The sequence below is a fragment of the Solanum stenotomum genome, chromosome 5 (assembly GCF_019186545.1).
Source record: "Solanum stenotomum isolate F172 chromosome 5, ASM1918654v1, whole genome shotgun sequence".
Lineage (NCBI taxonomy): Eukaryota > Viridiplantae > Streptophyta > Magnoliopsida > Solanales > Solanaceae > Solanum > Solanum stenotomum.
Genome location: NC_064286.1, coordinates 62,102,650 through 62,122,414, shown reverse-complemented (window position 1 = coordinate 62,122,414; position 19,765 = coordinate 62,102,650). Strand labels below are relative to the sequence as shown.

The 19,765-nt window shown below is 34.0% G+C and overlaps 1 protein-coding gene, 3 long non-coding RNA genes and 3 other non-coding genes across 9 annotated transcripts; all 7 read left to right on the top strand.

Moving 5' to 3' along the window:
* Positions 1–3,614: 3,614 nt before the first annotated feature.
* On the top strand, positions 3,615–6,023 carry LOC125865346 (uncharacterized). 2 transcript variants are annotated; one of them, XR_007446347.1, is made up of 3 exons: positions 3,615–4,321; positions 5,161–5,480; positions 5,757–6,023. It is a non-coding gene; the product is annotated as an uncharacterized LOC125865346 (long non-coding RNA). The 2 variants fall into 2 exon arrangements; XR_007446346.1 differs by having other exon boundaries at positions 3,619–3,883.
* On the top strand, positions 3,709–3,811 carry LOC125866460 (U6 spliceosomal RNA). Its single transcript, XR_007446517.1, has one exon. It is a non-coding gene; the product is annotated as a U6 spliceosomal RNA (small nuclear RNA).
* A 531-nt stretch (positions 6,024–6,554) lies between the features above and the next one.
* LOC125865576 (uncharacterized) lies at positions 6,555–8,932 on the top strand. The gene is made up of 2 exons (XR_007446364.1): positions 6,555–6,769; positions 8,847–8,932. It is a non-coding gene; the product is annotated as an uncharacterized LOC125865576 (long non-coding RNA).
* On the top strand, positions 6,594–6,696 carry LOC125866457 (U6 spliceosomal RNA). The gene has a single exon (XR_007446515.1). It is a non-coding gene; the product is annotated as a U6 spliceosomal RNA (small nuclear RNA).
* A 925-nt stretch (positions 8,933–9,857) lies between the features above and the next one.
* LOC125865525 (uncharacterized) lies at positions 9,858–11,688 on the top strand. The gene is made up of 2 exons (XR_007446354.1): positions 9,858–10,035; positions 11,126–11,688. It is a non-coding gene; the product is annotated as an uncharacterized LOC125865525 (long non-coding RNA).
* Positions 9,907–10,009, top strand: LOC125866456 (U6 spliceosomal RNA). The gene has a single exon (XR_007446514.1). It is a non-coding gene; the product is annotated as a U6 spliceosomal RNA (small nuclear RNA).
* Positions 11,689–11,933: 245 nt separating the features above from the next.
* Positions 11,934–18,108, top strand: LOC125865969 (heme-binding-like protein At3g10130, chloroplastic). Of its 2 annotated transcripts, XM_049546245.1 has the most exons (8): positions 11,935–12,162; positions 12,310–12,399; positions 12,498–12,568; positions 13,752–13,853; positions 13,952–14,056; positions 17,171–17,306; positions 17,643–17,752; positions 17,867–18,108. In XM_049546245.1, exons 1-8 carry the CDS (start codon positions 11,967–11,969, stop codon positions 17,939–17,941), a joined length of 885 nt encoding a protein of 294 aa, XP_049402202.1. In that variant the 5' UTR covers positions 11,935–11,966; the 3' UTR covers positions 17,942–18,108. The 2 variants fall into 2 exon arrangements, with proteins under 2 accessions (XP_049402203.1, XP_049402202.1); XM_049546246.1 differs by lacking the exons at positions 17,643–17,752; positions 17,867–18,108 and adding an exon at positions 17,523–17,589 and having other exon boundaries at positions 11,934–12,162.
* The last annotated feature ends 1,657 nt before the right edge of the window (positions 18,109–19,765 follow it).

Sequence of the window (19,765 nt, the reverse complement as noted above, 5' to 3'; positions counted from 1 at the left end):
TTAAAAATAAATCAATATGAAAAACGACCAATTCAGTCATAAATTTTTAATATGAAAAACGACCAATGAGATGTCATGCAAAACCTATTATAGGATTCTTTTTCGCCAAAAAACAAAATCATTAAAAAAAATTCGAAATAAAATATAGTTATGATAGAAGAGAAGAAAATAATGAACAACTCCCAACAAAAAAAAAGGTCCAATTCGGTCATAGATTTCTACTCAAATTAAATTATGAAATAATATTTGGTTAGTAACTCAAATGGAGTAAGTGATTATTATATCGGATTAACTCATTATTTCGATATCAAACAAGTGAAATATCGAATATAAAAAATGAAACATAAATTTTAAAAGTTCTTCAAATGTTCATACTCAAATATAATTTCGAATTCTAAACATTTTTTTCCACTTCTACTTTAAATACTATCTTTTTCAAAATTTCAATCAATTCATATCCAGACGCCTAGAATGTTTTCTCATTAGATATGATAATGATCTTACACCTTTTTTTTTTAATATTAGAAAATGTAAAATATAAAAGGATGAAAGAGAGAGATGGTGGGGTGGGGGTGGGGGTGCGGGGTGGAGGGTGGAGGGACTACTGCGTACCTTCTAATTATGGAAAATACAAAATTAAATTGACCCAATGGAATGTCACAAGTCAAGTCTTTCAGAAAATATAAAAAATTAAGTCTCTATCTAGAAATAAAAAAAGTTGTGGTCAAGCTTAATGGAAAAAAGAAACATTTGAATTCAACGTTGCATGTTCCTTTTAATTACTAAAATGTCATTCCATTTACATTATTTATTTCCACATTTTCTTATTTATTTTTATTCATCCACTTCCAACTTTTTGCATTATAAGAAATAATAATTACGTAATACTTTTCGATATGTTAAAAACGATAAATAAAAATAAAAATATATTTCTAATATAATAAACAAGAAAAAATAGACGAATGGAATAGATCGGTCTCTAATATAATACGAACCATGCTTATCAATGTTATTGTCATTTTTGAAATATAATATAGCTCTAAAAAAAAATTAAACGAAAAGAAATGTGTGTATAAAATGTTTTTAAATTTCGAGTTATTAAATAAGTCCCGACATCCTAAGATAATTAATGAATGCCTTGTCATAATTTTAGTCCATGTTTGTCCATTCTTAGCAACCATATTTAATACTAATATTTAGTACTCTAGTACATACAGACCCGTTTGGCCACAAGAATATTTGGAAAAAACTTAATAAAAAAATGAGAAGTGATATTTAGTCATATAACTTGGTAAATATATTTACCAACTATTTCAAGTTTCCAAATTGTAGAAAAAATTAGTATTTCGGCCAAGTTCATATTTGAGAATTTTAAAAAATTTAGAAATTACCTCAAACTTTTATATTTTATAGAAAAATATGTATTATTTATTAATTCCAACTAATATTTGTTACTATCTCCTCTGGAAAAGTTTGAGTGATAAAATTGAGAAAAAAGAACAATTTGTGTTTAATGAGTTATAATTATAACTGAATTAGTGACAAGTTTGAGTATGCGATTAATGTATTGTCTATTTGTCTTGCCTATATAGTAATTTTATTATTGTTGATTGTTATCAATTTTTAACGGAACATAGTTATTATAAAATGATAATATAAATTTATGAGTATTTTAAATAATTTTTAGAATTTATGGGTATAAATCATATTTTTTGAAATAGTCAAAATATTGTTTGAAAAATTTGGGGCCAAACACTTGGTGAAACTTCACCAAAAACTTCACCGAAATATGATTTGCCTAGAATATTTGAAAAGTTAGAACCAAACGCTAGCTGTATTTCCTGAAAATCATATTGTGTTAATTACGATTTTTCATAATTTAAAATAAGTAAATATTCAGAGTTTATGAAAATTGTTGCCTTTTTTTTTCTTTCATATTTATCATTTATTCGCTAAGACTCTTTAATTATTTTACATTTTCTAATACACAATAATAGTATAACAATACTAAAAAATAAACTTTAATTTATGTCCTTATTTTGAAATAAGATGGGTCTGTCAAATATTACGCTCAGTCAATTATGTCAACTGCCAAGAAAAGAAATTAACACGTGAAAGAAAATACATGAGGTAAGAGGAAAGGAGAAAAAGAAGAGAGCGTGTTATGTTTTTCTTAGGGGTAGTAATGGAAAGTAAAAGTTATTATTTATGATCGAGAGCGCTTTATATCTCATGGTATTTATATCTCTGAGGCCAAACGGCATCGTCCGTGGCTCCTGCACATCGGTCAGCCAACATCGGATGTGGTTTGTCCGCATCAGTCAGCCGACGGACATGGCTTGCCAGCATCGTTCGTTGCATGTACACATCTGTCAGTCGACGTCAGATGTGGCCTACCCGCATCATCGTAATCTGCACGCGTTGGACGGGCGACATTGGCTGAGGTCTAGTCGACAACATGCGGATGCCCATGCCGTACAAAAATCAAAAGAGCGTGAAACATCGTTCATGCATAGCAACGTCATATATTTGGGCATTTCCATCTATTCTCCATCATTTATTCTTCACGTTTCCGTCTCACGTGGTTCATTCAAACTAATTTTCACTACTTTTACGGTTCATACGATATTGAATATCTTTTATTTGTACAAATATGTATCAATCATTAGTTTCACATGTTGAGAAGTGTTTTATAGCATTTTCCTATTTTTCCGACTTTTATTCATATTTTGGCGACCTATTAAAGTTTCATCTAAGAACTTATAAGAAATTAAAGAATTTTTTGTGGTGTGGCAATTCTTCAAGACGATACACATCAATTTAGTTATTCGACGTTGCTACTATTAATATAATAATTAGTACACAATAAATTAATCTGAATTAGTCCTCTTGTGCTAGAATTGACTTCTCACGCCATTTCTTTTTTAGCTCCATCAATAAATAGAAATTGAATTATTTCACAATGATGTTTTAAAACCATCTCATGTAGGTACCACTTGAATTGATTAAAAGTTTATTCAACCTCAATGAAAATTGTAATGCAAAGATTGTTTATTATTTGATGTTTAATTGTGTTAAAAATATTACATAGTCAAAACAAGCTTTTTAAAGCAAAATATAATTATTAATATACATGATTTAGTAATTTTAAATTATTCATGGCTAATCTCCACATTCTATTTCATAGCAAATAATATATAAGTTCTTGCCTAACAAGTACAAAAAAATATAAATTCAAACAAAAAATGTAATGAATTATACACTATACAATTTTACGTAGAGATCAGTAAGTTCCTCTATTTTTTCAATTAAATGTCTTTCTAATTTATTAATAGTTTCCCCTTGAATTTTTTATATTCATTTGGGACGGACTATTTTAAATTTATGCTGTGTAAGATTTATTAATAGGAGAAGGGTTTAATTTCTATTAAAATAATCAATTTATTTCAATCTAAATCTATGATAATATAGTAAAAAAAAAATTGGGAAATTTTGATATCTTCAGAAGGAACTTCATTACGTGAATAAATACTTAACGGGCTGAAGTTGAAATAAATATTCTTAAAATAGGACTAAATTTTTGGTTTTCGAAACTCAAGGACCCAAAACGACATTTATTCAACTTTTATCTTCTTTTACGTTTCTCCCATATCGAGCACAGAGAGAAGTTTACAGTACCCTAAGAACCGTAGCGCAGCAATGGAGTTCGTCCCTTCGGGGACATCCGATAAAATTGGAACGATACAGAGAAGATTAGCATGGCCCCTGCGCAAGGATGACACGCACAAATCGAGAAATGGTCCAAATTTTTTTGCCGGTCGTCGGCGTTGAGCTCCGGTACAAAATCTGCATTTGTTTTGTCGGTCGCCGCCGGCGAGAGTTCGTAAGTACTCGGAATTCCTTTCGACTGTTTTATTTCCTGTTTCCCCTAATTTAGCTGACGACGATAAGCATATTATTGTGCCCTAGTTTTTTTTTTTTTTTTTTTTTTTGCTTTTAAGAATCCTGATATTACTATTGTTGTGAAATTCACTCATGATACATCTGAAACATTTATGAGAATATAGGCAAATTAAGCAAATTTGAAGATAAACAAATTTTGAGGAAATGTTGTAAAGATCACTCTTTGTTTAGTTTTTGCTGCTGCATATTCTGTATTTCAAAAGTGAAAAGTATAGGTGGAGACTCAGCAAGTGTGTTACAATGTCGATGGTGTTCGATGAATATCTGGTAGCCATTATGGTTGAAGATTTATTTGTCCCTCTACAGTATGGTAAGATTTGCGTATACTCGTAGATCTCCACTTGTGGCAATACACTGGGTACGTTGTTGTTGATACTTGTATTTCATTGTTTTTAAACTGGACATGTAGACAACTAAGTAATAATGAATGCTGGAGTAAAATTTTATCTAAATAGGGCGCTTAGGAAACAGGGTTAAAGAATTGTAATGATCATTAAAGGTGTAATTTTTAAAGCTTTGATAAAATTATGCACATTAACTATGAAAATGTTAGGGAGAAAATTGTTCGTTTTTCTTTATTTCGGCAAAATATTTGATCTATCATTCAGGCAAATTGTTTAGTTGGGGAACATGTAGAAATCATCAGTTTTTTTGTGCCAATTCTTCCTTCGTTGCTAATAGACCAGATAATAGTTATATGAATGAACTCTGAGGCATCTACTGGACATGTTGCACTGGTTTTCCTGTATGAATGTAAAATTCTGTGACACCAAGGGAAAAAATAGCCTTTTGGGGTCTTATAGGTGGTGAACTGGATATGGTGAGATTTAACATTATTGAATAGTGAGAGAATTGTGTCATACTTATGGTTTTTTGGTGGATATGTGGGATTATATAGTATCTGTGTTGTGCTGGTGGGAGGTAGTAGGTATTTTGATGGAATAGTCGAGGTGTTTGTAAGCTAGCCCGCAAATCATTGTCGTAAAAGAATAGCTAGTCAAAGGTGTATTACATATAAAAAGAACAATTACACATGACTACATATCATTAAGTTATTCAAAGTCAAGCTTGTTGGGAAGTATATATGTTCTAAGCTACTGTGCTTCAATGTTCCGTGGGCTTTTTCTTATCCAGTAACCTTTGTGACATATAAGCAATTTCCCCTCCTTTCTTTAACTATAAAGTATTTCCTTGCAGCGAGAACATTGAAGATGGAGTGGCGCCTTCCTATGGCAAAGATGAAAAAAAGGACTTCAATGAAGGTTCTAGGGTTGTAAGAATAATACATGCCATGAACTTATGAAATTGAGATGGAGTTGAAAACTCATTTTTCTATTGTTTGTGTTTGGACTCTATCCAGTTGGGAGGAAAATCGGATTCATAAGTTCTTATCTGGGTATATAATTGTCTAACTGGTCAGGAGAGAGATCAGATTCGTGAGTTCCTATCCTGCTATATTGTTAGCGTTGTCTAACTTGTCGAGAGGAAAGGCCATTCATTGAGGATGGTATCCCGAGGTAATGTATCACCGGTTTTTGTATATAAATTCAATTACCATCAGGATTGATTCAATTGATATTGATACTTTGTGAATTGTGATGAGCCAATGTGCTTTATCTGTACATTGTGTTTGAACTGCAAGATTTAATTAGTTCAAATTATTTCCTTCATGTGTTATGTTTCTATGACTCCTGAGTCCTGCCCCACTCTAAGCTGCTGAGGTCGTTTTGCTACGACACATATTGAGGGCTTTTTTTAGTATTCAGAATTCATTGGTATGCTGTTGTTTGCAGATTGGGTTCGGTGTAGGGCGAGCCACATGCAAGCTAGAATCACGTCCCTTCCTTTTTGGTGAGCCCACTCTTGATCGTGGGAGCACGTCACAACAACAACAAATCCAGTGTGATTCCATAAGTTGGGTCTGAGGAGGGTGATTTGTACGTAGACTTAATGAAGATTGTGAGAACATGTTGAATGATATAATTCTTTTTGTATAATTTGGTCATGCACGAATGTTCATCATTATACGATGCATGTTATTTCTTATACGATAATCCAAACCTGAGAAATAATAACAAGATAATTAATTTTAGTATAACTTGTCTTCAAATCAAACAACCTTTTTATGTTTTTCGTCTAAAGATTTGTCCCTGCTTAGGGATCCAATGGATCTAAAGTTGTGTCATGTACCATTTATGAAAGGGAAAAACACTTCTATCAGGACTTCTTTTTTTCCATTTTAGGACAAAATCTTATTCATCCCAAGTTCCCAATTACATCAAATTTAGTGGTATTTCGCTTGGTTAATCATGAATCAAATATTAAGATGATAACTCAAGTGTTTGTGTTGACTCATTAAGAAGTGTCAAAAAAAAAAATCTATGATAATATAGTACAAAAAATGAGGGAAAATTTTGATATCTTCAGAAGGAACTTCACTACGTGAATAAATACTTAAGGGGCTGATGTTGAAATAAATATTCTTAAAATAGGACTAAATGTTTGGTTTTCGAAACTCAAGGACCCTAAACGACATTTATTCAACTTATATCTTCTTTTACGTTCCTCCCACATCGAGCTCAGATAGAAGTTTACAGCACACTAAGAATCCTAGCTCAACAATGGAGTCCGTCCCTTCGGGGACATCCGATAAAATTGGAACGATACAGAGAAGATTAGCATGGCCCCTGCGCAAGGATGACACGCACAAATCGAGAAATGGTCCAAATTTTTTTGCCGGTCGTCGCCGCTGAACTCCGGTACAAAATTCTGTATTTGTTTTGTCGATCGCCGGCGGCGAGGGTTCGTAAGTTGCTCGGAATTTCTTTCCTCTATTTTAGTTTCTGTTTCCCCTAATTTAGCTGACAGTGATACACAAGTTATTGTGCCCTAGTTTGTTTTTTTTCTTCTAAGAATCCTGATATTACTATTATTGTGAAATTCACTCATGTTACATCTGAAACATTTATGAGAATATGAGCAAATTTGAAGATAAACAAATTTTGAGGAAATGTTGTAAATATCCTGCTTTGTTTTTTGCTGAATATCCTGTATTTCAAAAGTCTAAAATTATAGGTGGAGACTCAGTAAGTGTGTTACAATCTCGATGGTGTTCAATGAATGCTGGTAGCCTTTATGGTTGAAGATTTATTTGTCCCTCTAAGGTTGTTTATGGTTTATGGTCGAAGATAGATAGGGTAAGATCTGCGTACACTCTACCATCTCCACTTGTGGCATTACATTGGGGATGTTGTTGTTGATACTTGTATTTCACTATTTTTAAACAGGACATGTAGACAACTAAGTAATAATGAATGCTGGAATGAAATTTTATCTAAATAGGGCACTTAGGAAAGAGGGTTAAAGAATCGGAATGATCATTAAAGGTGCAATCTTTAAAGCTTTGATAAAATTATGCACGTTAACTATGAAAATGTTATGGAGAAAATTGTTGATTTTTCTTTGATTCTGCAAAATATTTGATCTGTCATTCGAGCAAATTGTTTAGTTGGGGAACATGTAGAAATTATCAGTTTTGTTTGTGCCAATTCTTCCTTCACTGCAAATGAACCAGATAATGATGAGATGAACGAGCGTTGAGGCATCTATCAGACTGGTTGGAGTGGTTTTCCTATGTAAATGTAAAACTGTGATATCAAGGGGAAAAAAAGGCCTTTTGGTGGTCAGGATATAGTGAGATTTAACATTTTTGGATGTGCTCTTCTTCGTTAGACGAATGTTAAGGGAATGGTGACGAATGTTGAGGGAATGGTATTATCTAGTATTTGTGTTGTGCTGGTGGGAGGTAGTAAGTATTAAGTGTAATAGTCGAGGTGTGCGTAAGCTTACCGCCAAATCACTGTCATTAAGTAATAGCTTGTCAAAGGTGTATTAATTACTCATGAGTCATGACTACATGGTATCACACATCCCTTCCCCCAAATCCCCTTTCAAGTCCAAATTCCGCACACACCAAAAATAATCCAAGCACTTCGACTATCTTTTGTTCCCCATTATCCACTAACCAAATAATCATGTTCGTATAGTTGCTTGTTTGCTATTCAGAATCGTCAATTTTTTCTGTAGATTCGTTCTACTATCTTTAATCTGCATTGCACATTTGAACTGCTTCTTGCAATTGATTTTCTCCATCCTACTGTATTTTTCAAGTTTAAGAAGCTCATCCAAATTGTTGTAAATTCCTTTATGGTATCTCTCTCTCTGCAAGAAGAAACTACAATACTAACTTGCAGCTATTCTAAGCTGAGCATTTCGAGAAGTATCTATGTTCTAAGTTACTGTGCTTGAATGCTCAGTGAGCTTTTTGTCATCCAGTAACGTTTGTGACATATAAGCAATTTCCCCCCTTCTTTAACTATGAAGTATTTCCGTGCAGTGAGAACATTTAAGGTAGATAAAAAAGAGGACTTCAATGAAGGTCCTAGGGTTGTTCGAATAATACATGCTGTGAATTTATGAGATAATATAAAGCTGGAGTTGAAAACTCATTTTTCTATTATTTGTGTTTTGCCTGTCTCCGAGTTGGGAGGAAGATTGGATTCGTAGTTCCTATCCCGGTATATCATTGTCTTATTGGTTGGGAGGAAGATTAGATTCGTGAGTTCCAATCTTGGTATATCGTTGTCTATCTGGTCGATAGGAGAACTGTGATGAGCTAATGTGCTTTATGTGTAAATTGTGTTTGTGTTTGAGTTTGAACGGCAAGACTTAATTTATGAAATTGTTTCCTTCATGCGTTATGTTTCCATGACTCCTGCTCAACTCTGAGGCCTGACCCGCTGAGGTCGTTTGTCTACGACACATATTGAGGGATTTTCTAGTATTCACTTTTCAGACTTCATTTCTATGTTGTCATTTTGCAGATTGGGTCCGGTGTAGGGCGAGCCACGTGCGAGCTACAATCATGTCCCCTCCTTTTTGGTGAGCCCACTCTTGAATCTTGATCGTGGGAGGCGTTACAATAACGAAAAATCCAGTGTGATCTCACGAGTGAATCTGAGAAGGGTGATGTGTACGTAGCCTTAGTGAAGATCGTGAGAGCACATTGGATGATAAATAGTTCTTTTTGTATAGTTTGGTAATGAAATTCGAACATAACAAGATGTTTGTGAACAATGTTAGGTAGGTATATTTACAGTGATCCTTATCAGGCAGAAATGTTACGTACAATTTTCTATTCAAGCCAAACAAATCTAGTTGCTAAATAAGGCTCCCCAAATCCTTTTTCTACCATATAAGGTGGATGATATTCTTACGGAAAAATAATTTCTTTATAAAATTTATACTATGTATGTTATTTTTAATATAACAATTCAAATAATAAAAAATAATTATTACAAGATAACTAATTTTAAATTAATCTCAACTAATTTCAGTATAACTCGTCTTTGAACCAAACGACTTTTTATGTTTTCATCCCAAGGTTTGTTCCTTCGGAATTTAATTAATCTAAATTTGTGTCGCATATGATTTATTAAAAAGAAACTTTTATTAAGATTTTTTTTTCATTTAAAGACATGAACCAAGAGCTCAAGAACAAATCCTATTCATCCAAGTTTCCAACATCAAATTTAGGGGTACTTCTCTTAATTACAAATAATGAATCAAATATTACGATAATAACTCAATTGTTTGTGTTGATTATTTGAAAATCTGTCAAAAATCTAAATACATGATAATATTTACAAAAATTAAGGATAATTTATACATCTTCAGAAGTAACTTCATTACGTGGATAAATAAATACTTCAGGGGCTGATGTTGAAACAAAAATTCCAAAAATAGGACTAAATATTTGGTTTTCGAAACTTAAGGACCCAAAACGACATTTACTCGACTTATATCTTCTTTTACGTTTCTCCCACATCGAGCACAGAGAGAAGTTTACAGTACCCTAAGAACCGTAGCGCAGCAATAGAGTTCGTCCCTTCGGGGACATCCGATAAAATTGGAACGATACAGAGAAGATTAGCATGGCCCCTGCGCAAGGATGACACGCACAAATCGAGAAATGGTCCAAATTTTTTTGCCGGTCGTCGGCGCTGAGCTCCGGTAGAAAAATCTGTATTTGTTTTGTCGGTCTCCGCCGGCGATGTCTCATAAGTTGCTCGGAATTTCTTTCCTCTAGTTTTAGTTCATGTTTCCCCTAATTTTTCTGACGGCGATAAACATATTATTGTGCCCTAGTTTTTTTTTTTTGCTTTAAAGAATCCTGATACTACTATTGTTGTGAAATTCACTCAAGTTACATCTGAAGCATTTATGAATATGAACAGTTAAGTACTTTATTCCACTCTCATACATTTGGTTTTTGTTGGATTAAGTGTGGGTTTGCTCAATACTTGTGCTGGCAGGAGGTAGCATAAACTAATAAAATAGTCGTGCAAGCTTGCTCAGACACCATTGTTATTCAATACAGTTGCGTGTTTGCTATTCAGAATCGACAATTGTTTGTAGATTCGTTTTACTATCTTTAAGCTACTTACACATTTTAGCTGCTTTTTGTGCAATGTTTTTACTCCCTCCTTTTATACTTTTTAAGTCGAGTAAGCTTGTTCAAATTGTTGGTGTGAACTCTTTTATGATATTTCTCTCCTAGTAATGTGGCAGCATATAAATAATTATGCAGTTCGTGGGATCTATCTCTGATTCCCGGAAGATGGAGGAAGTTGGTTCAACAGGTAGACTGCAAAATAAGAAGACAATTGTAGCTAATGAAGTGTATGAACTATAACTCTTCGATGCAGCCTGTTGTCTAAGCCACTGGTTTTGTATTTCAAAAATGGGTACCACTGCTACAGCCTACATGACTATTCTGTATCCGAATAGCATAATCAAACAATTTGTTGTTTATCGAGTTATCCTAGAAAGAACTTGTAATGCAGTAGAATATAAGCACTGTTATATTCTTATGTGTTATGTTCGGGATGTTTAAATTGTGAATATCATAAGGCATATGTTATTTCAGGGTACCTTTGTGATATAGCTGTGATTCTCCTAATTCTTTACCAAGTGTAGTGAATTGGAGTAGTTCTTTTATTTCCATCTCATGTTTTGCTTAATACCTAGTTGAATTGTTTAATGTGGAACACGCATTATATTTGCTTTCGGACTTAAATGATACTGCTGTTTTTCTTGGCAGATTCACAGTGGATACTACAGGTTGTCCATACTGGGCGCGCCCCTCTGGAAATGTGACTACTGAGGATGTTGCTTTCATGCTTAATATAGACTAGGATTGAAGACAAATTTGGATCTGATAAAGCTTACATTGGCTGGAGACTTTGTTTACAATTATTTTGGGTTGGCTTTCTTGTTATGTGCCTTTGGCATGTCACTCTGTGGCGGTAGTGACTCCACTGTGGGAAAGATCCGCTTCCTTCTTGCTTGATAGGGGGTGCTTCTGTTCATCAGTGCGGACTATAAGTGCTCTCTGAATCGTGGATAGTTACTCATCACACGACTCAAGTTAGGGGTTGGAGGTAGAATAAGAATCTTATGTTAATGAATGTTTTGTGGAAGATAAAGAGTTATAGCGAGTGATGTATGTGTTGATAATTTGTAGGACAATAGCATAATGGTAATTTGTGCTTACACTCATTCACATTGGTTCATCGTGCTATTTTGGGCCTTTTTCTATTCAGTTTAAGGTGGAAATGTATCAACCTTTTATTTATTATCTTTATAATATCTTATTAGTTTTTTCTTCATATTTATTTTGATCCATATATTATAAAAATTCATAAAGAAAGACAATGATAAATTCAAATTATCAGGCATATGTCTTTCTAAATTCTAATGATAGAAGATTATTTTCACCAAACTCGTATTCTAATGATAGAAGATTATTTTCACCAAACTCGTAATCACGTGACAGCAATTTTATAAATATAAATAAAATTACGCCGAAGACTAAATTCCGAATTATCTATTCCCCTGAGCGAAAATAAGAGCCTAAAACACTGCAACGTAAAAAACTAAAAATGCTTCTGCTCTCACCTTCTTCCATTTTTGCTCCTCCATCCACAAGCAGAATAAGACCTTCGCCGATCAAATCTATGGCAGTAAACAGAAGCAGCTCTGCTCCGGCGCAGCGGAGAAACGGCATGTCAGCTCTCGAAGCTCGAATCTCCCTTGTCATCGCTCTCGCCTCCCAAACCTCTTCTCTTTCTCAAAAACGTAAGTTTTTCCCTGCAATTCCTTATTCCTCAGTTAATCGTATTTTATTAGTATTTCACTCAATTTGATTCTGTTTTTTTAGTCCTTTAACTAGTTTTGGGATGAGAAAGATGTTAAATGATTGATTGATTGTTATATTGTTGGCAGTTCTGACGGAATTGGCGAATGAAACCGCGAAATACGTGTTTCCGAAGAGGATATTCGAAAGTCGGAATTTAGAGGAAGCTTTGATGTCTGGTATACTTTTTCAATCTATTTATGATTGTTATATTCAATGATATTTTAGATGGTTAAAATCAGTCCACGTAACTCATATCACTGTCATCTTCATGAAGTGCCGGATCTGGAGACAGTGAAATTCAAGGTGTTAAAACTTACTGATCAGTATGAGATAAGAGAAGTCGAGGTATCTGTGCTGTGACTAATTTCTATTCATACTTTTTTTTTTCCAGTAGCATCGAGATTTATATGCACCTTTTCTGCACTTTATCACGGGGATTCGTTCTAGATGAAAGAGGAGCAATATTTGACAGACAAAAAATAAGTTTAGAACTTTCATCAAAAATATGTTGAAGATAGAGGGGAAAACTTGTGATGAGGAAACATATCTTAGGCAAGATACATTATTTATTAAATTTGCTTGTACCAGCTACATGTTCTCACACAAAGAATCCTTTAGTCAGTATTTCTTGATATATGGTGATTATAGTGAGTTCTCTCGAAGCGATCTAGGTTACTAATAGTATAATACAAAATAAAGCATTGGTTGGTGATTTTACTAAGTCATGTCAATAGATACATTTTGCAGATTTTGGTATAAAATTGATTCGACGTTTTTTTTTGAAGAATTGGACCTTTGTTCATATATGTTATTAACCTTTTTATGGTCATAAAAAAAAGCATTAATGGATTTCAAATAGCTGCAATGCATCCACTTGGAAGAGGAGAGTGATGTTGTTTGATCATTTTGTATATGCCACAACTGGAGAGTGACAGTTATAGGTAAGAGTCAGCATGTCTATGATCTATCAATAAGAAAGTAAAAGAAACAATAGGAACCTGAAAGATATTTGGTATCCAAATGTTTTCTGGAACAGAAAGAAACTGACAGAAACAGTCTGGTGATCACAGCTCAGGAGTTTCCTCAATTTTGAGAAACATGTTTGCAATATTGACTCAAGTGTTAAGACATGATTAGAAATCGGAGGTGGCAGTTTCTTGAAATAAGCATGTTACATTCTAACTTTTGTTTGATCACCTAGATTTAAGCATGTCATAAGCTCTCTCTATTCGTATTGAAGCCGTGGATCCTGTTGTTTGAAAGTCATTGACATTAACTTTTGGTAAATAGTCCTTTGTGTTTAACCTGAATTCTAGACCATCAGTCACTGTGTTATCATGGTGCATATATTTCTTCTTAATAGCATTAATCTACCATACTATAGACATGCTGTATTATTAGAACTTTACTCACCGACATCTCTTTATGTTATGTTGATAAAAAATAATTCCTGATTATCCTTTTAACCATCTTTCTTTTCATTATAATTTTGTTCATTTATCTAAAGTAGTATTGTGACTTTAAACAGCCTTACTTTGTTGCCGAGGCTACAATGCCTGGGAAGTCTGGGTTTGACTTAAATGGTGCATCTCAATCCTTCAACACATTGGCTGAGTACTTGTTTGGTAAGGTAGTTCAAGGTACTTATAGAGTCAACCTTAGATCGCCTCGAACCACTTTGTAATGGTAGCCTTTTTTGGCTTTGTTCTGTTTCTTGATGACTTCTAGAACATGAAGAAGGAGAGTATGGCAATGACGACACCCGTAATCACTCGTAGAACTCAATCTGATGGGGAGAAAATGGAAATGACTACTCCAGTGATAACTAAAAGGGTACAACACTTAAACTGATCATTGTTTTCCCGTTTTAGTTCTTTTACAGCATATTATTTACTGCTTCACTCAAGACAGATAGCTTGGTTACTCTATTACACATGCTTTTTGCTCGACTCTTTTCTGTGCACTACCTTTGTAGACATATTGTGTTTTTCTCAGGACATTGGAGATACCCTGTAAGAGGGACTACTAACATGGATATTGATGCACGGTGTTAATAAAAGTAATAAAGTGATAAAATAATGGAGTTGAGTCACTACATAACTTGAGAAATGATAAATGAAGAACTACTCTAATAATGACGTCATGTCGCCAAATGGAAATGCTGACTTTTACTGATTCTATTGGGAAAAAGAACATCATCTAGTTACCTAATTCACAAGGAAAACACATTTATGTTCTTGATGTGGATTTGATAAAAGCCGAAATGTATTTTAGATGAGATTTGAGGATCTTTCAATTATGTGCTAGGCCCATATGCCAGATCAGGTACATATGAAATATAAACTGTTAGAATAGGAATAGGTTTATACAATCCTATTAGAATAGGAATATGTTTATACAATTCTATTAAAATAGGAATAGGTTTATACAATCCTATTAGAATAGGAATAGTAATAGAAATAGAAATAGGAATACTAAATAGTATCCTACTTGGTAAAGGATTGTATTCTAGGGTCTATAAATAGGGTCTCAATGTAATAATGTACACAACAACAATTCAATAATATTTTTCTCACATGGTATCAGAGCCTCTACGAACTTGGTAGAGAATTAAAGAGCTTCCGCTGCCGGCGGGTGGCACCCATATATGCTGCCCGTCTGGCCAATGATTATGTTAGCAAAAGTTGGGTCACCGTGTATCTGTCTGGTGACTATTTTCTCACATCTAATTTGTGTAGCACCGTGCCATCATTCCGGTGACTACTTTCTTATATCTAATTTGTGTAGCACCGTGCCATCATTCCGGTGACTACTTTTTCATATTGAATTTTTGTAGCACCGTGCCATCATTCTGGTGTCTACTTTTTTGTGTAGCACTGTGCCATCATTCCAGTGACTACTTTTTCATATAGAATTTGTGTAGCACCGTGACATCCTTCCGGTGACTACCTTTTTTTTTGCATATCTGATTTGCGTAGCATCGTGCATCTCTCCGGACTACTTTTCATATTTAATTTGTGTAGTACCGTGGATTTTTCTGAACTATTTTCTCATATCTGAGTTGCATAGCATCATGTGTCTTTTCAGTGACTTCTCAGAGTTGATTTGCATAGTTCCATTCGTCTTTTCGGTGACTCCTCAAATCTGATTTGCGTAGGGTTGTGCCATCATTCCAACCCTACCCATATTATTTCTCTTTTTCAATAGGGTCGTTCCATCAATTCGAACTATCCTATATTATTTCTATTTTCTAGTTGGGTTGTGACATCATTCCGACCCTACCCATATAATTTTATTTCTTAGATTGTGACCACTTTTAGCCATCAAATCTAATACTCCGGCATATGAGCATGTTCTGGCTAGTTTTTCGGTGACTTGTCTGATATCGACTCTTCTATTGATTCCAACATGATCCATATACTTTACACTAGATTTTGAGCACTTACGACCGTTGCATTGTGAAGAAGTCTATATGGAGCAACCACCTAATTTTGTTGCTCAGGGGGAGTTTAGTAGCCTTGTATGTTGATTACGTAAGTCACTCTATGGTCTGAAACAGTCTTTGCAAGTTTGGTTTGGAAAGTTCCAACACTGTAATTTTATCACTCTGTGTTTTATCGGCATTATGCATCAAATTCAGTATTTCATGAGAAGACCAAGCACATTGAGATTGATTGTCAATTTTGTGAAGTCGAGTGATCAACTTGCAGATATTCACCAAGCCCCTCATCAGTCCTCGTGTTAATTACATTTGTAACAAGCTAGGTACATGAATTGTATGCACTAGCTTGAGGGGGAGTATTAGAATAGGAATAGGTTTATACAATCCTATTAGAATAGGAATATGTTTATACAATTCTATTAAAATAGGAATAGGTTTATACAATCCTATTAGAATAGGAATAGTAATAGAAATAGAAATAGGAATACTAAATAGTATCCTACTTGGTAAAGGATTGTATTCTAGGGTCTATAAATAGGGTCTCAATGTAATAATGTACACAACAACAATTCAATAATATTTTTCTCACATAAACATTGTGGCTTCTTATTGTTTGAACCTGTAGTATTCTCGGATGGTACTATTGCAAATCCATATCTAGGAGAACGGGAAACTATTTGATTCCACATTTTGATTATGTTGCACTATGTTGCTCGGACCCTCTAAAAATGCTGCCACGCCTGTGTTGGATCCTCCAAAATGCATAGTTTTTGGAGAATCCGATACACACCTGACAGTAATTTTGAAGGGTCCCAACAACATAAGTGCTGCATGGATCCTTCATTGCCTTGCCGTACCTGTACCTGAGGGGTGTGACTTGAGTGTTGGGTACTTCTTTCCAATTTTTCAAATTACACTAATAATTAAAGAAAAAACTGCACGAACCGCTATCAGATACTTGCACGCACGCATCTGATATGTGCCTTTAGGCTAGTTCATGTATTGTCGATGTCCAATCTTAGTTCCAGAACAGGTTTAGAATGGACTAACAGTCAGAGAGAACAATCTTCCACATTATAAAGATTATACGTCTGAATGAATATACACATCCAATCCTCTATACAAACAATAACACATTTTTCTAGTCATTCATAAATGGATATCTGATAACAACATTTTGAAACAGAAAAAAACAATATTATGTGGAAATAGGCACTCCCTTAGCGATAGGTTGTGTGTCTCTCTGGTTATGCTATGTGGAGACATCCTATAAGAATTTCTTGCTCCGGGAAACTTCAAAACCAGCATTATTCCATTCTAGAAAAGAAAAAAATCACTTTAGCTTATGTCTGATCCTATATTTTAGTGATCAACACTTCCACACCCCACCCCATCCCCACCAAAAAGGAAAAAAAGATGATGTATATAGTTGTTATATTTATTTCCTGCTCTCGTATTTTCTCAAAAAATTACACCTACTGGAATCTCATTAGGAATTTCATTAGGCGGAAGATCAGGAAAAGTGGAGGATGTCCTTCGTCATGCCCTCCAAGTATGGTTCGGACTTGCCACTACCGAAGGATTCCTCTGTAACTATCAAAGAGGTGCCTCGGAAAACTGTCGCAGTTGTTGCTTTTTCAGGTTTGTAACTTCATAAATCAGTATGTCAATACAAAGTTCAAGATGGAATGTTAAGTTTTCTTGAAATTCAACATCTGTAGTCAGAAAGCGGGGATCTGTCTCATTGGTAGATCTTGGTAAAGTTACTTAGTACTTTATTGATCAATTCACTTATTATGATATGAGAGAAACTTGTACATAGTTGTACATCCGTTTCTCTCTTTAATGTCCTATAAGCCTGCTGTGACGAATGGCGGTGATCAATTCAGAGTTCAAAAGAAAAAACATTTAGTAATTCTGTTTTACAAGTTTTGTATCCTAACATAGCTAGCCCTCTCTCATTTGATTCCGATGAAGGTTTTGTGAATGACGAAGAAGTTAAAGCTCGAGAATCAAGACTTCGAACTGCACTAAAGGGAGATGCAGAGTTTCAGGTAAAAGATGGTGCCTTGGTAGAAGTTGCACAGGTATATTTGCAGAACCATTTCAATTATTCTTACAATATCTCCTGGAGAACAGATTTTGGCCTAGTGCAACTAAAGTAACTCACTAGCTGCATATTTGTTGTACTTATCTTGCAGTATAATCCACCATTTACTCTTCCTTTCACACGTCGGAATGAGATTAGCCTGGAAGTTGAAAGGAAACAGGAATAGCTAGTCAGTGTGCTGTATATTGAGATAAATCTGTTCACTAATGTATAGAACTAGAAAAGCAAAACTTCGCCAGTATTCATTCTAGACGTATATAGCGTGTACGTGTATATCATATTGTATTATACACCTTGTATATATACATTTCAGGTGATTGTTTGACCTTTTAATACTAGGTTATGTACATGCACCATATTGCTCCTACTCTGAAAATAATAAGACACTGTCTTTTGTACTCTTCGCGAATTCGCAATCATCCATTGAGTTCTGTATCATATTGGGTAATATTATTCATTTTCCGGAAGATGACATGTTTTTTTCCAGGTATACTACTGAGATTTATGTTGCTCAAACTTTTCAAAAATACTATCAGGTGCGTGTGATAAAAGCTATGCATTTTTAAAGAATCTGACATGAGTGTGATAACGTTTTTGAAGTATCCGAGCAACATGGGCTAAAATATGTGAGTGCTTGCAGTTTAATGTTTGTGCACCCTTGTAGTTCAACTTTCTTATCAAGTTTGCATATTCCTTTAGCTTCTACGATGCATGAAATTCAATCAGAGCAAAAACTTGGTGGGTAAGATATAGGTTTCTTGTCTGAGTCCCGTTGATCACAAAATGAATCTATGATTTCAAATCCAAAAATAACTAGGCATTAGTCTCAATCAAGTTATGATTGGGTTATGAATCCTCAATATTCATTCGACACTTATGTAGACCTCTATTCATTCCAATACTATTTTCGATATTAAAGTTGATTAATCATATATTGACTAATTTTAGATTGCTTGTTAACTTACCGAAAACCACCTCTTTTATCATGGTTTGAGACTAACAATATGAGCAAGCACTAGAGATCACGTTTTTTTTTTAAAATTATTATAAGCGTAAATATTATATGCACTAGAGACGAAGGTTTAATTTATAAAATTAACTTGTGGTTAGCTCTCCATCATGATGTAAGAAAGTTTCTCTAGTAACAGTTAATCCATTAATTTCTATCTATATTTATCAGTTAGTATATTTGGTACCCTAACAATGAGCTAATTGGTCTGCTTAATTAACCGAAAAAGAGCATGAGAACGCATAATAAGTATTAAGTAACTACCTAACTATAGAGTGGAATTTTCACTGGCTAACCCTTTTTGTGACGGTTATTTAGTAAATATTTCTCTTGTAATTTATAGACTTTTTAGATTACAATGTAAAGATCTCTTTTGAATATACTGAAAATTTTATGTAAAAATATTAGACGACGATTTAAAAGTTTGTAAGTTAATTGAGAGAAAATGATCAAAATGGTCCTTAATGTATGGGCTTTGATTCCATTTGGTCCTTAATGTATGGACTTGATGGAAATGGTCCTTTATGTATCATAAATTGTGATCAATTTGGTCCTTAACCCTAAAATTTTAATGGCAGCAATTATTTTAAAAAAAATTAACGAGCGATTTCCCATTATTTTTTAAGCAGTCCTCGCCTCGGGAATTTTTAATAAAAAAAATTTAAACTTTTTTAAGAAAATGGCTGCTATAGCAGCTATTTCTATTTTTTAAACGATGTTGGGGCAGCGTTGTTAAAAAAAAAAATCACAGCAGCGATTTTAAAGAAAAAAAATAAAAAATTTGGACCAGCAACGATTTTTATGTTTTTTAAAGGAGTAACAACGTCAATTTTGTCAGAAGAAAATCGCTCTGTCAGGAGCGATTTTGCCCTTTTGGTTAAAAAAAATTGATGTGCCGTTTTGGAATTTTTGGAAACAGGGGAAGGAAAGTCTTGAACGAGCGCATCTTTTACATATTCCGTGTATTTTGACGGCAAAATA